General features: G+C 45.4%; 1 protein-coding gene across 8 annotated transcripts in view; it reads right to left on the reverse strand.

Annotated features, from left to right (window-relative positions):
* Nucleotides 1–13,719, reverse strand: part of FANCI (FA complementation group I) — a 202,576-nt gene that overhangs the window by 127,285 nt on the left and 61,572 nt on the right. For all 8 annotated transcript variants that reach the window (XM_085849819.1, XM_085849817.1, XM_085849818.1 and 5 more), the window contains 3 exons: nt 6,540–6,663; nt 2,041–2,126; nt 1,220–1,364 (listed from right to left, as the gene is read on the reverse strand). In XM_085849819.1, the coding sequence (XP_085705945.1) occupies nt 1,220–1,364; nt 2,041–2,126; nt 6,540–6,663 (355 nt within the window). The remainder of the gene's footprint in view (nt 1–1,219; nt 1,365–2,040; nt 2,127–6,539; nt 6,664–13,719) is intronic.

Genomic DNA, 13,719 nt, shown 5'->3' on the forward strand with positions numbered 1-13,719 from the left:
ACTTCATCCGGATTGGGTGTGGCCAACACTCATGTGTTCATTTATGTCATTACCACGATTGTCATCATGTAAAAGGTTTCCACATTAGTTTATTCTACGAGGAAGGGTGTCACTATCCATAGCAATGGCATGTTGAGGAATCACCCCGAGTGGCTTGGGAGATACAAAATAAAATTGCCCCGAGTGTTTTATCATCACAACCAATCATTGAAGGAAGAATTACGGGCCTCAAATAGGTCCGGGCTGTGGGGTAGTTACCCCGCCTGTCCCCCCCCCTCCCCCGCTCGCACCAAGTCCTTCTCAAGACTGCGTGGGGTATGTATTCTATGAATACCATCCAGTTAGGATATTTAACGCCAACTTTTGTGAACATTAAGGCTAAAGTGCCTCAATAAAAGTGAAAATGAAAAAATATTCAAACTATATTCTCCATGGCTAGTCGACCATATGTATGAAGTTTCACATCAATCTGTTAGGAAAACGGTTCTGGAAAAGATGGAAAAAGAATTATTTTTATTTTTAATCCAATATGGCCACCAGACCACATGACCAATAACGTCATAAATTCAATTTTTCACTCATATTGGGTCATAGATCAGATGAATTAAATTTCAGATTTTTCAGATAAGGATTTATATTCAACCAATTATGGCTGAAATACTACTTCACCGATGAAATAATCGTTATTGCCCTATATACCCCATGGGGAGTTGATGCCAAGTTTCAATTATTTTCGTTGAGCAGTTTCGGAGAAGAAGATGTCCAATTTTTTTTCCTTTTATCCAATATAGCTGCCATAACATGACGTCAGAGTTATCTATCAATCAAATAGTCTCCATGGAGAGTCCCGCCTATGCTTAAAGTTTTGCATCAATCGGACAAGCAGCTCCAGAGAAAAAAAAAAACATTTTAAAAGCAAAAATATAGGTAGATACGGACACACACGGACACATTCCCAGACAAAGACCCACAAACTGCAATGGTCTTGCATCCTCTTCGGGGCGAGACTAAAAAAAACATACAATAACGAAGAATGGAAACAAAATAAACTTACAAGCACAAAAATCAAATGCTGTCCAATTTGCTTATCCATGACGCATAGCAAATGGAAAAGCCTCCAAATTGCCATTAAAAATAATGCATTTTGTGATATTCGGTCTATGATCCAAAATCATACAATAAGTGAGCAGGACATAACAAAAGTGTGCAGTTAACAAACCTTGAGCCCTTTTATGAACTCACGGCCAAGGCCTTGGTCCAACCCAATGGCGAAAGCCACGTGCAGAATGACTGTGCCCTCAACTTGTCTTAATTTCTTCCATGACAGGGATGAATCGACAAGCTCTGCATGGTCGGGCTCTTTACTGCAACAATCCCACAAACAAACAGTCATGAAATGTCTGCATTCATAACAGGCTTACCAGTAAAAACTAGAACGACATACAGTGGAGAGCATTCCTCCGCCAGGCTGAACAGTTTACGTTTTGTATTCCACCGATAGGCCGGATCTGCATCTGGACCTGAACCAAAATCAAATCGACTTGTTCTCGTCAACTGCCCAACTCATCCACCAAGTTTAGTCGTAATCTGTGCACAACTTTTGGAAATATCGTGCTATATATCATTTTTGGCACTGTCTCTCAATGGTGAAGAATCACTCAAAAAAATTAAAAATTCCAGTATCCCAATCCAGATCTTCACCAGAATTGAATCAATTTGTTCAAGTCACACACCCAACCTGTCCACAAGGTTTTGTCCAAATTAATCCATAAGGTTTTGAGAAATCCTGCTCACAAACAGGGGTGAAAACATCTGTCTGTCGTTGGTGGCGGAGGTAATGCAAATTGAGGTGGGGGGGGGGGACAAGGGGAAGGGGTGGGATAGAGGACAGAGGGTGGGGATCTGAAAAAAAACTTCCACATATGACAGATGAAAAACCGACGTTTTTGACTGCCATCCCTGCAGACAATTGCAATGGCCCTCAGAAATAGGCACAATATTTGCATTTTGTCTCAAACGATAATCATGTATATGACATACGTGAGCGAGTTTTGATTTTTCTTGCAGCGTTGGTCCAAGCAGCTGAAAAACGACACAATTCCATCGAGCACCTCATGCTTCTGACCCTGTTGAGAGAATGAAAGAGAAGAATATGGCACTGTCCAATTGAAGTCACACATTCACCTGCCATGTCATGAAGTTACTTGAGATGGACAACATGAGAAAGAAATGATTAGAGAATGGAAGGGGGATACAAGAACAAGAGAGGACAGAAAGAAGAGTTAGACAAAAGGTCAAGAAGAAAGGAGAGGCAGAAGTGGATATATAATATAATTTTGGAAAGCAACACAGAGCATAATGCTGCAGTTTCACATGTTGACCTTGCTGTAACACCATTGATACCCACATAAACAGATCAGTGATAATGCGTTTTATGTTGTTGCTCCATACGCCCTCAGAAGGGAGGTCAGGCCCACGATAATCCGTGGTCATGAAAGTTTCTGCAGTTGAGGATTTACTCTGGATAAGCCACTACTACATAATGGGGTGCTAATGTAGCAGTGTTCAACCAGGAAATAAATTACAATATAGCTAGCATAATGAGCACACAATGAGATACTCTTTTCAAAAGATAGTGAAGGATACTTAATTTAAACAAGCAAATAGTAGTTGATGGGACAGGGAGATTTGCATTATCTGTAATGGATGGTGTACTCATTGATGCAATGCCCTTTCTGGGAAACCTTTGCATGACATTATATTTTCAGGACATGAATCAAACTCAGACAAGACAGCTCAAAGACAAGTATGCGGAAAGTCATGGCGCAGTCAATAAGTTTCCCACCCAAACCAGAACGGAATGGGTCCAATGCCAGCAGAATCCGGCACAGATGTTCGTCCTTTGCAACACAGTTCATGACCAGACACATTTTAACCAGCACTACGTGTTTGCCAATGTGTGTCGGCACTGGAAAATAAATCATGTTTTTGCCTCAACAGGTTGAAAATAAATTATTTTCACACCCCCCAAGAGGTCTGAGCTATTGTCTCAGCCCCAGTGATAATACACAAACTAAAAATATGGAGGTTGATGTCTGTCAGTCTGTGATACATTCGGTCGTTACTTATCCAATCTCAACCAAACATGCCAGGAGGATTAAGGGTCACCCGATGGAGAATGCAGCAATTTCATTCCCCCTCTCCACAAGGGGTTTCTTTCGCTTAAATATAAATAGCTTATTGGAGTGTTTCGAGCGGCACACATACCGGAAGTAAAAATTATTACAATCACAAACTATTCAGTCAATTCCGTCCAACGTACGATTACTTTTTAAACAGTTGTCACTGTTGTTTAACACCAAACTGAAAGAAATGTGTTGGAAACCGGACGTCCTCGAGGCATTCTATGCTTATCGCATCCCCCACAGATTAACAGACCCAAGCCGTCTCGACTTGCATCTCATTTGTGGAAAATTGGACGTATACATGTATATCTACATACAGGCGGTGGAAAGGAGGGTCAATGGTTCGCACACTGACCATAAGTAAAATATATTTTCACCACAAATTAATCAATTCCGCCCGATAATAATGGCATAATAATAATTACAATAATAATAACATGAACATTATTACAAAATAATAAAATTAATCGTAATAGTCTTAATCATCACAGTAATAACGAGAAGGGCACTCAGTGAAGTGTATACCTCCACCGAGCTTAGTTTACGTTTTGTATCACAATAAGCCAGATCTGAATTCGGACCTGAACTAAAATTTAGTCGGCTTGTTTTTGTCACCTAACCAACTCGTGCACCAAGTTTCGTCCGAATCTGTCCATAACTTTTTGAGATATCGTGCTGTACAGTTTTAGCCAGATCACTCAATGGTAAAATATCGCTAAAAAAATTCTCGGATCCAGATCCGGATCAACAAAATCTCACGATTTCGTTCGTGTCATATACCCAAGCTCTCCACCAAATTTTGGCCGAATCCCTCCACAACCTTTAGAAATACCTTGCTTACAAGCAGATGGACAGACAGGGGAGAAAACAACATCCATCAACCTTCAGTGATGGAGATAATATTATTAAAATCCTTATTATTATTAATTAAATCAGGGCGATATCCTGAGACATATCCTCTGCTTTTGATACAGTCTGGCACCCTGACCTGCTCACCAAACTCTCTTCCTCTGGAATCCAAGGCAATCTCCACTCATGGCTCGCAGGCTTCCTCTCCTGTCGCAGCCAACGTGTGGCCTTAAATGGAGTTCTCTCATCCCCTCTTCCTGTCTTGGCTCGAGTTCCTCAAGGTAGCGTTCTGGGCCCTGTTCTTTTTTCTGGTTTTCATCAATGATCTCTCTGACTCTCTGGAAAATCCTCTTTATCTCTTTGCTGATGACTCCACTCTCTGCCGTACCATCTGTCATCCTCAGATCGGCAAGCAGCAGCTTGTTCACTCTCTGCAGATCTGGATAAAATCGCAAACTGGTTCAACACGTGGAACATGTCTTTCAATCCTGACAAATCTCACTCTCACTGTGTCTCTCCGAAAGGACCGTTTGGAGCCCCCCTCTACCCCCAATCTACTTTCTCAACAATCCTCTTGAAAAAGTCCTTTCATTCAAGCTTCTGGGTCTCACTATCTGCCATGATCTTTCCTGGGAAAACCACATTCCCAACCTGGTCTCCAAAGCCAGTAGCCGACTGGACATCCTCCGTCATGCCAAGTCCTTCCTCGGCCCACCTGAGCTTTTGACCACATACAAAGCTTTCATCCGCAGCCTGATGGAGTACGACTCTCCTTTCTGGACTGGTGTTCCCGCCTCTTACCTTTCTCGGCTTCACGCTGTGGAAGCCAAGGCATTTAGGATCATTGGTATCTCCCGCGATGAAGCTGAGTCTTTAGGTCTCTCACTCTCACCGCAGGCAGGTCGGTGGTCTTTCTGTCTTCTACCGTCTCCTCTCCAGCCTCATGGCCCAACCCCCTACTCTGAGATATGCCCCCCCCCCAATATTTCCACAGGGCAATCAAGGTACACCAGCAACCCTCTTCTGATGAAGCCTCCAAAATCCTGAATCACTGCTCACCTTCACCCTTTCATTCCTCTTTTTCCCCACCTTTGGAACAAACTCCCACACTCTCTTCAATCTGACTCTTCTCCCTCCAGGTCTTCAAAACAGCTGTTCACCACCACCTATCTTCCCCCATCCAAAACCTCAAGCTTTTCTTCCCCCACAAATCCACCCCAAACCCACCTGCTTCAATTTCCCTGCTTTGCTTCCTGAAAGTCCCTGTAGTGTCCATCTTGTTTACCCTGTGTCCACCACCCCATCCCTCTCCCTTCCACAGATCTCCTCATGTCTCTGTAACCCACTGTTATTTTACCTTCCCTCTCCCACCTCTCATCTCCTGCTCCCATTGTTGTACGTTCTATATGTTAGCTCTCATACGAGCCTCGACACTGCAAACAAAAAAATAATAATCATTTCGTCAGCGCATTTTCATCTTTTACGGCAAATAAATCAACCATTTCCTTCTTCATTTTATTCCCCTCTGCTCCCCACAAAGATCACTCGTCCTGTCCTTTAATTAACAACAATAGAAGTTATTGTTCTTGTGCACAAGATTGAGGCTCATGGAAAAGCAAGGAAACAGAGGGTAAAAAGGTAATGAATTGACAGTGGGGTCACAGTTGGATACGAGAGACACATGGTGGGGGTGAAGAGAGAGATGCGGTGGGGGTGAGGGGTGAGTGGAAAGAGAGAGACGTGGTGGGGGGAACGGAAGGGAAGAGAGAGACGTGGTGGGGGGGGGGCGGAAGGGAAGAGAGAGACGTGGTGGGGGCGGAAGGGAAGAGCGAGACGTGGTGGGGGGCGGAAGGGAAGAGAGAGACGTGGTGGGGGCGGAAGGGAAGAGAGAGAGACGTGGTGGGTGGGGGGCGGAAGGGAAGAGAGAGACGTGGTGGGGGGGGGCGGAAGGGAAGAGAGAGACGTGATGGGGGGGCGGAAGGGAAGAGAGAGACATGGTGGGGTGGGGGGAAGAGAGAGACATGGTGGGGTGGGGGGAGAGAGAGATGTGGTGGGGGGAGAGAGAGATGTTGGAGGGGGTTGGGAAGACATTCAGGGGGGAAAAAAAGATGATGGAGGGATGGGGGAAAAGATTTGGGAATGTGGCAGAGAGATGAGGGAGGAGAGATGTGGGGGGGGGAGGGGGGAGAGATGTAGGAGGGGGAGGGAGAGAGAGATGTGGGACCCAGCTACCTTCTGTGGCTGACCTGTAAAAGTAGGATTATTTTGTGGAGGGGGTGTGGGTAATAGTAGTAGTCATAGTAGTAGTAGTAGTAGTAGTAGTAATAGTAGTAGCAGCAGCAGCAATGTATTTACAGTGAAAAAAACCAAAAATAAACCTCATCTCTTAAGTTGAAGATTGGATCAAGAACCATCATGAGTTAAACTGTCAAAATGTGCATTTCAGGAGATGGTGTTTAAATTGGACCACATAGGAGAGAAGTCGTGTGGTTGAGTGAGGCAAACCTTTGCAGAAAGAAGCAGCAGTTGGTAGACGAGAGGTGGTATGTCCTGCAGGTAGATTATAGGGAATGTTTTGAGGATTTTTCTCACAACAAGCTGCAGCTCTTCAGCAGAGAGAAGCACATCCCTTTTACACAGTGGAAACGCATTATGTCAATAACTCTTTCGAGAAAAACTGAACATTAAAAACTTGAAGTCAAAAGCTCAGGTCCTAAAATACTTCGCAACTGGGTCAAACTCTTATAATAAACAAAGTGCCACCATACTACAAATACAGAAACCCTGCCACAGTTCACAAATACATGCACAAATGTATTACATCACTATATCTGGCAATGTACAGTGCCTTCAGAAAGTATTCACACCCCTTGACTTTTTCACATTTCGTTGTGTTACAGCCCGAATTTAAAAAAAGATTAAATCGAGATGTTTTTGTCACTGATCAACACATAACTAGCAGAGTGTTCGCCCAATGGGCAATCTTGTTCCAGGAATGTAACACGTTCTTCTGACTGACACCTTTATTTGGGCGGTGTACAAGCAAAAAAAAAACAAAAAACAAAAAAAAACCCCGGGTTACATGCATAAAGCAAAAACATACAGACACTGATAATTCAAAATACATCACTGCATTGGAAAACATGGGGACAGGAATACTGGACTGTAAGTGGTGGAGAGTTGTAATAACCTCCCCTACCGAGAGGCGGTGCTACACGATACCCATTTATATATGGAGAATTTGCACCCTCTCCCAAATCTACGCTTTATGGGAGTGTGGAGAGACGGAAGCCATTCCTGAGAAAAAGGCACATAACAGCACGACTGGAGCTTGCAAAAAGGCACGCCAAAGACTGAGAGCATGAGGCAAAAGGTTCTGTGGTCTTATGAGACGAAAATTGAACTCTTTGGCCTGAATGAAAAATGTTACGTCTGGCGGAAACCGAGCACATCTCATCATCCATCAAACACCATCCTTAACGTGAAGCATGGTGGTGGCAGCATCATGCTCTGGGGATGCTTTTCAGCAGCAGAGACTGGGAGACTTGTAAGGATAGAAGGAACAATGAATGGAGCCAAATACAGGCAAATCCCTGATGAGAACCTGCTTCAGAGAGCAAAAGACCTGAGACTGTGGCAAAGATTTATGTTCCAGCAGGACAATAACCCCAAGCATACAGCCAAAACATTGGAATGCCTCCAGAATAAGAACATGAAAGTCCTTGAGGGGCCCAGCCCAAACTCAGACTTGAATCGCATTAAGTAATCTATGGAAAGACTTGAAGATCGCTGTTCACAGATGCTCCCCATCCAACTTGACAGAGCTTGAGCAAATCTGTAAGGAAAATGGGGAAATCCCCAAATCCAGATGTGCAAAGCTGATGCAGACATACTCAAGAATATTTGAAGCTGCAATCGCTGCCAAAGGCTACAAAGTATTGATTCAGAGGGTTGAATAACGTAAATTCGATATTTCTGTATTTCATTTTTAATTAATTCGTAAAAATTTCGAAAAACATGTTTTCACTTTGTCATTATGTGTGTTTTGTGTGGATCAGTGACAATTTTTTTTTAATTAATCCATTTTTAATTCAGGCTGAAACACAACAAAATGGGAAGAAGAAAAAAAAAAATCAAGGGGTGTGAATACTTCTGAAGGCATTGTATCCAACAAACAATAGCAAAAACATTATAAATTACCAAAATAGTTAAATACTGTTACGGCTGTGGAAATTCGCGATACACCATAAAGGGTCCTCAGATCAGTTATGACGCTAAGTTTATGTGCAGATAGTTCCCCACCGTTGTTTAAAGGGATTTATTCGTGTTCACCGGGCTGCGACTCTTTGAGATAGCCGTTTTTTCTTTTTCTATTGTTATTTTGAACAAACCTCCACGCAAGCAACAAGCCACGTTAAAAACCGTCTCACGTAAAAGGGAACCAAAAGAGTTCCGATGGGCGCGCGGATTTTTCCCGCCTGTTTTTCTGAGGAGTGTGACTGAGGCAGGGGGAGGGCAGCTCGCCGCCGATTGGTGGATGAACAGCATGAGGCGGTCGGGATGAGGGAACGCCCCTTTTCGGGAACCTTCTCGAAGGGAGGTGGAGCCGAAAACGGGGAGGAGCGAAGGGCGGAGCCCCACGCTATACAAGGCGGACCGCGCGCAAGGTCCAGGAGCTCTCTCTGTCGAGGTCGAGTGCTCCTCTCTCTTGGTGGGCAGGGTCGAGCTCACCCTCTCTCTTGGTGGGCAGGGTCAAGCTCACCCTCTCTCTTGTAGACCATGTGGAGGTACTCGCTATTACCTTCAGAAAATGATTTTCATTGTGCAGATCACCAATCTGGTTGAAATTTGGCATAGAATTTTAAACGCTGAGTCCAAATCCACTTGTTTCCACGTTGAGGATGTGACACAATTGGTCATTTTTGGCAATTAAAGATACACCGAACATTAAAGCACGATTTTGACACAGAAATGAAGAATCAAGGAGAGACTGATATGTACATTAAAGAAAGCTCTTGTGAGGTCTTAAAATGATACAATATGTTTATACAGAGCCCTATTCACTGTTATTAAAGATGTTTATAATTAAAGGTCATAAACCGAAGCAATTACATATTTTTACCGGCCGAAAACGTCTGGACCAACCAGACAGGCCTTCGAGTTGACCAAGACAACTTTTTGCTTAAAAGGCAGCCACACTGGCTATTAAAGGTAGTTACATTGACTATTAAAGGCAGTTACAGCGCCTATTAAAGACAGTTACATTGGCGATTACGGATTAAATCAAAGACAAAGAGACTGCGTGACTAAGCCTGATGAAAAGTGGAACCGCCACAAGAAGATTACTGTCTTAGAACTTCAGTATTTCTTGCTCTGAAGCGGTTGCTGAACTAGGCTCTTGACTGCTGCTATTATAAAACTCAAGTCCACTATTACATGCGAACCAACCTGAATACTACTTTGTAGTAGATCACCACAGCAAAAGCAGTGTGACACCCGCATTCGCAGTTGGTAGGAATCACCGTCAGTTCTGCTTTCATCATCCATAAGTTCCATTTCTGCACGGGTCTGTTCATCGTTGGTGCAGTTTTGACACCCACAGCACTCTGTGCAGGACAGTCCTTTTGACCGGCAAGAACACTGGTTGGTCTCGCATTTCATCTTCTTGCAATTACATTTCGTCGCCTCCAACAGTTCCTTCGGCGCTGGTGGTTTGTTCAGCCAGTGAGCAATCAGTGCTCCGTTGCGTTCCATCCATCCGTGAAATGTAGGAGAAGGGGCTTCTATAAAACTCTGTCACGCGGTGGTGGATCGCAGACTGATAGTTCACTCTTTTGCAATGCAGCATCAGAGCGTCGCTTGAAGGTGGCAACTTCTGTTCTCCCAGCGACTGGCTGCAGAATAGCTTGAAGCCAGCCTCATCCACACTTTTCATGGTCGGCTGATTGTACATGGCGCAGACGAATTGTTCCAGGTCATGAATGATAGTCTGATCTCGCGTGAATCCTCGACCAATGATCCCGAAACAGGTGATGAGATGGGGACCCTTCATCATCAAGTCAAATGGCCTTGTTTTGCCCTTACAGTGGAATGCACTGGTGGTATCACTTCCCGTGAAATTGTGCAAACCTATCAACACATCACAGACAGAACTTTCCAGGGCATTACTCAGCTTCCTCATGTCAACGACGATAATGTCCTTGGGACTTCCTGTGACAAGATGGAAATTTCGTGCCCGAATCGACTTTGAGTGAGCCAAAGCCAACACACACACACACACACACACACACACACACACACACACACACACACACACACACACACACACACACACACACACACACACACACACACACACACACACACACACACACACACACACACACACACACACACACACACACACACACACACACACACACACACACACACACACACACACGTCGAAAATCTCTATGCGCACCGACTCTTCATTCTGTCCCACGTGAGCGGCATGCAGCAGGAGCTTCGTGTCAGCTTCCTCATGGTCACATTCAAGTTCAGGTAGTGACGACACAGTCATGACACCATTCGACGCCTCGATTTTCTCACATTTGCCGGCATGACTGACGTACAACAGCATGTCGCCTAGTTTTGATGAAGAGATGTTTCTCGTCGACGATTAACTCTATCAACGCCTCCTTGTTGACTCCGCTCAAGAGATAATTGGCCCACTATTTTGGAAGGGCTTGATCACGTCTGTAGATTGTTCGTACCTGAAGATCGCCCGCCCTGCCCGCTCGTCTGGCGTGCTCCAGGCACTTGCTGCTGATACGTGGGTAAGTATCAAACACCACGTCCAGTCTCAAAGATTGGTTATGTCGTGCTTTGGCCACTACGATGATCAGCACCATCTCTTCCAGTTTGCCGAAAGTGTTAGGCAGTGAACCAGCCTTTATCGCCTGAATAACGGCCATTCCATCCACAATTGTCGCACCTTGGATAGGCCGAGCGTCCACACGGCAATCGGGCCACAGTTTCAGTATATGGTTGCGGAGTTTGGCTTTGTCCGTCTTAGCAATCGAACCATCACTGGATGCCAGCGGGAAAGATATTGTTACGTTTGAGGGGGGGGGGGGGTATGCATTCAAAGGGTAATTAGGATGTTTAATTAGGTATGCCATGCTGTTCGAGTTTACCAGGATCTCGATGTAATAAGTAGCAATTCAGTGGTGATAAGTTGTCTAGTAAATGTTCATTTCTTCAAGGGGGAAATGATAATTGTCACGTAATTAGATAGGGACACGGGATAGGGTAAGTGTGTCTGCGTAAACCCCTTTTAGTAGTCCCTGGAGGCTGGCCGTGACGTCACAGGACAGTGCAGCGGATGGCTCCGCCCCGTGATCACGATTGGCAGAAGGCGACGGCGGTGGGCCAATAAACGGCTCGATTGGAAGTGACGAGGACAGGAGGATAAAAGGGTTCTGTTCGGGGAGGAAGAAGAGGAAGAAGATCGGGACAAAAAGATCGTGTTTTTTGGTGTGAAGGCTGTTGCACGGGAAGCGTACTTGTTGTTGTGCCGATTCGATTGTGTTCTTCATCGTGTCTTGGAGCCTTGCTGAGCCTCGTGCCTCACCTTGGTTGGCTCTGGGGTTCTGCTGACTCGGAGTACGGGGTCGAACCTGCCTCCCTCTCCTGCTCGCAATTTGGCGCCAGAACTGGTTCCCTGGCGGCTGTGAGCGGACTTGGGCCAGGACCAGGAGGTCGACAGCACCACGGTTTCTCCTGCCCCCCCCCCCGACGAGAGCAAGGCCAGCTCGTCCGACGCCAATCCAGGGACAGTTGCGTCCACACCACGGTCCAGCCTGACCACCAGAAGTAGCTACGGTGTGTGTGTGTGTGTGTGTGTGTGTGTGTGTGTGTGTGTGTGTGTGTGTGTGTGTGTGTGTGTGTGTGTGTGTGTGTGTGCGTACTTGGCGCCTTCGAGGGTTTGAGATCTGTATATTCATTGGAATTGTCTGTGTTTTCCCCACGCCCGATCCCACACCATCCCGTCGAATCGCCCCGGATCCCTCTTCTTGCCGAGTCTTGTTATTTCTGGCTAATAATAAAAACAAATAAACATCATCAACTCAGTGAAAAGTGACTCGTGCCACCTTCCTCGTCCCGTTTGCGGTAGAGCAATTAGAACCGCCATGTTTGGGTTATAAATAAATAAACCGCCTCCATCGTTTCGGCTCATTCTACGTTGGCGGGACTGTTCAAGTCCCGTGGACGTCACAATATGTTCGCCAGTGGGTATGCGAGCAGATCGTGGAGTGTTACATTGCTTTTCTCGCCAATCAACAGCAGTCGTGTGAAAAGACGACGTTCATTCGCAATTTCAACCTTCGTCGTCTGCTGGTGGGGAGTCGCCAACTTGCCTCGCGCCTTCGAGAAAGTTGCCAATTTGGCCTTCGAAATCGGACTGAAGAATGGGACCTCACCCAAGAGAAGCCGATCACGCATGAATTGCACGACAGCATTCTCTCCCTTGACATACGCGTTCATCAAGTCCGCGGAAGTGGCTGGCGGTGTGATGACACCTGAACTAATATTGACGAGTTCAAGGTGAGCGCCAGAGAGAGGGTTAATCATTTGAAGTACTGTGTCCATCACTTGTACCACCGCTGCTTCGTTCTTCTTCAAGCTCGACATATCCAAATCCTTTCTCGTTCGGGGCTCGTCATGGATACCCGCCATGGACTCACATTTCCTTGCGATTTCCGCACGTGCTGGTTGGGACAGGATCCACTTCTTCACAGCTGTTCTTTTCTGAGTGTAACCAATGATGCCTCCACTGGTCTTGCTGTCCCTATTTAAAGTGTGCTCTATGATCTGATCACACAACACTACTAAATCCATAACGAGTATGCCGTTGGGCAGTCCATTTGCCATCCATGCATGCTTGATAGGTGTCTGGGTGGGAGTGCTCTTGCCCGGCCATTTCCAGCCAGTAAACGAGTAAGTACCTTGCATAGTTTAGGTGATCGTACGCAAAGTACCAGGGCATTGACACTCCCGTGATCGCAAGGTGTTTCGGCCAGTTCGAAGTACGAGTTGCCCGTATAAGCTCCAGTGCTAGCTCCACCATTTCCAAGTAGGGCCATGTAATGTCCACACTTTGGTGTTTGTTCAGGTCATCCCTCATCATGAGTGCTCCCGAGTGTAGAACATGTAAATTGAGGCCTGAGTCACCCTGCTGTGGATCCTGGCTGGCTTCATCCTCTGTAGTTGACTCTGTTTCTGTTGTAGAGCTACTGTCTACAACAGCAGCATGAGCAATGGAATCAATATCAATGCCCTTCATGTACACCACTTCGCTCTCAGACATTTTTGGTGGACGATAGAAAATCATGTCTGGGTCCCGTTCCTGCAGTCTTTTCTTCAGGCTTGTTGCCTGGTAGTTGGCCTTATCCTGACCTTCGCATACTCTGAGTAGGTCATTGAACATCTTACACAACTTCTTCATATGTATAGATTGCTTTCCATCAATGAGTCTTACTTTATCACAGAAAATGTCAAATGTTGAGTCATAGTTCACTTTCTGAGTTTGGAGTTTACTTTCACTCTGTTTGTGGTATGTGTCAATCACATACTCGTAATAACATTTACGGTGATAACAAACTGCCAGCACCACACTGTCTTTATCCTTTATAGTTGTCAT

This window comes from Eptatretus burgeri, chromosome 12 (assembly GCF_056783735.1).
Source record: "Eptatretus burgeri isolate ZD-2024b chromosome 12, Ebu_testis_v1, whole genome shotgun sequence".
Lineage (NCBI taxonomy): Eukaryota > Metazoa > Chordata > Myxini > Myxiniformes > Myxinidae > Eptatretus > Eptatretus burgeri.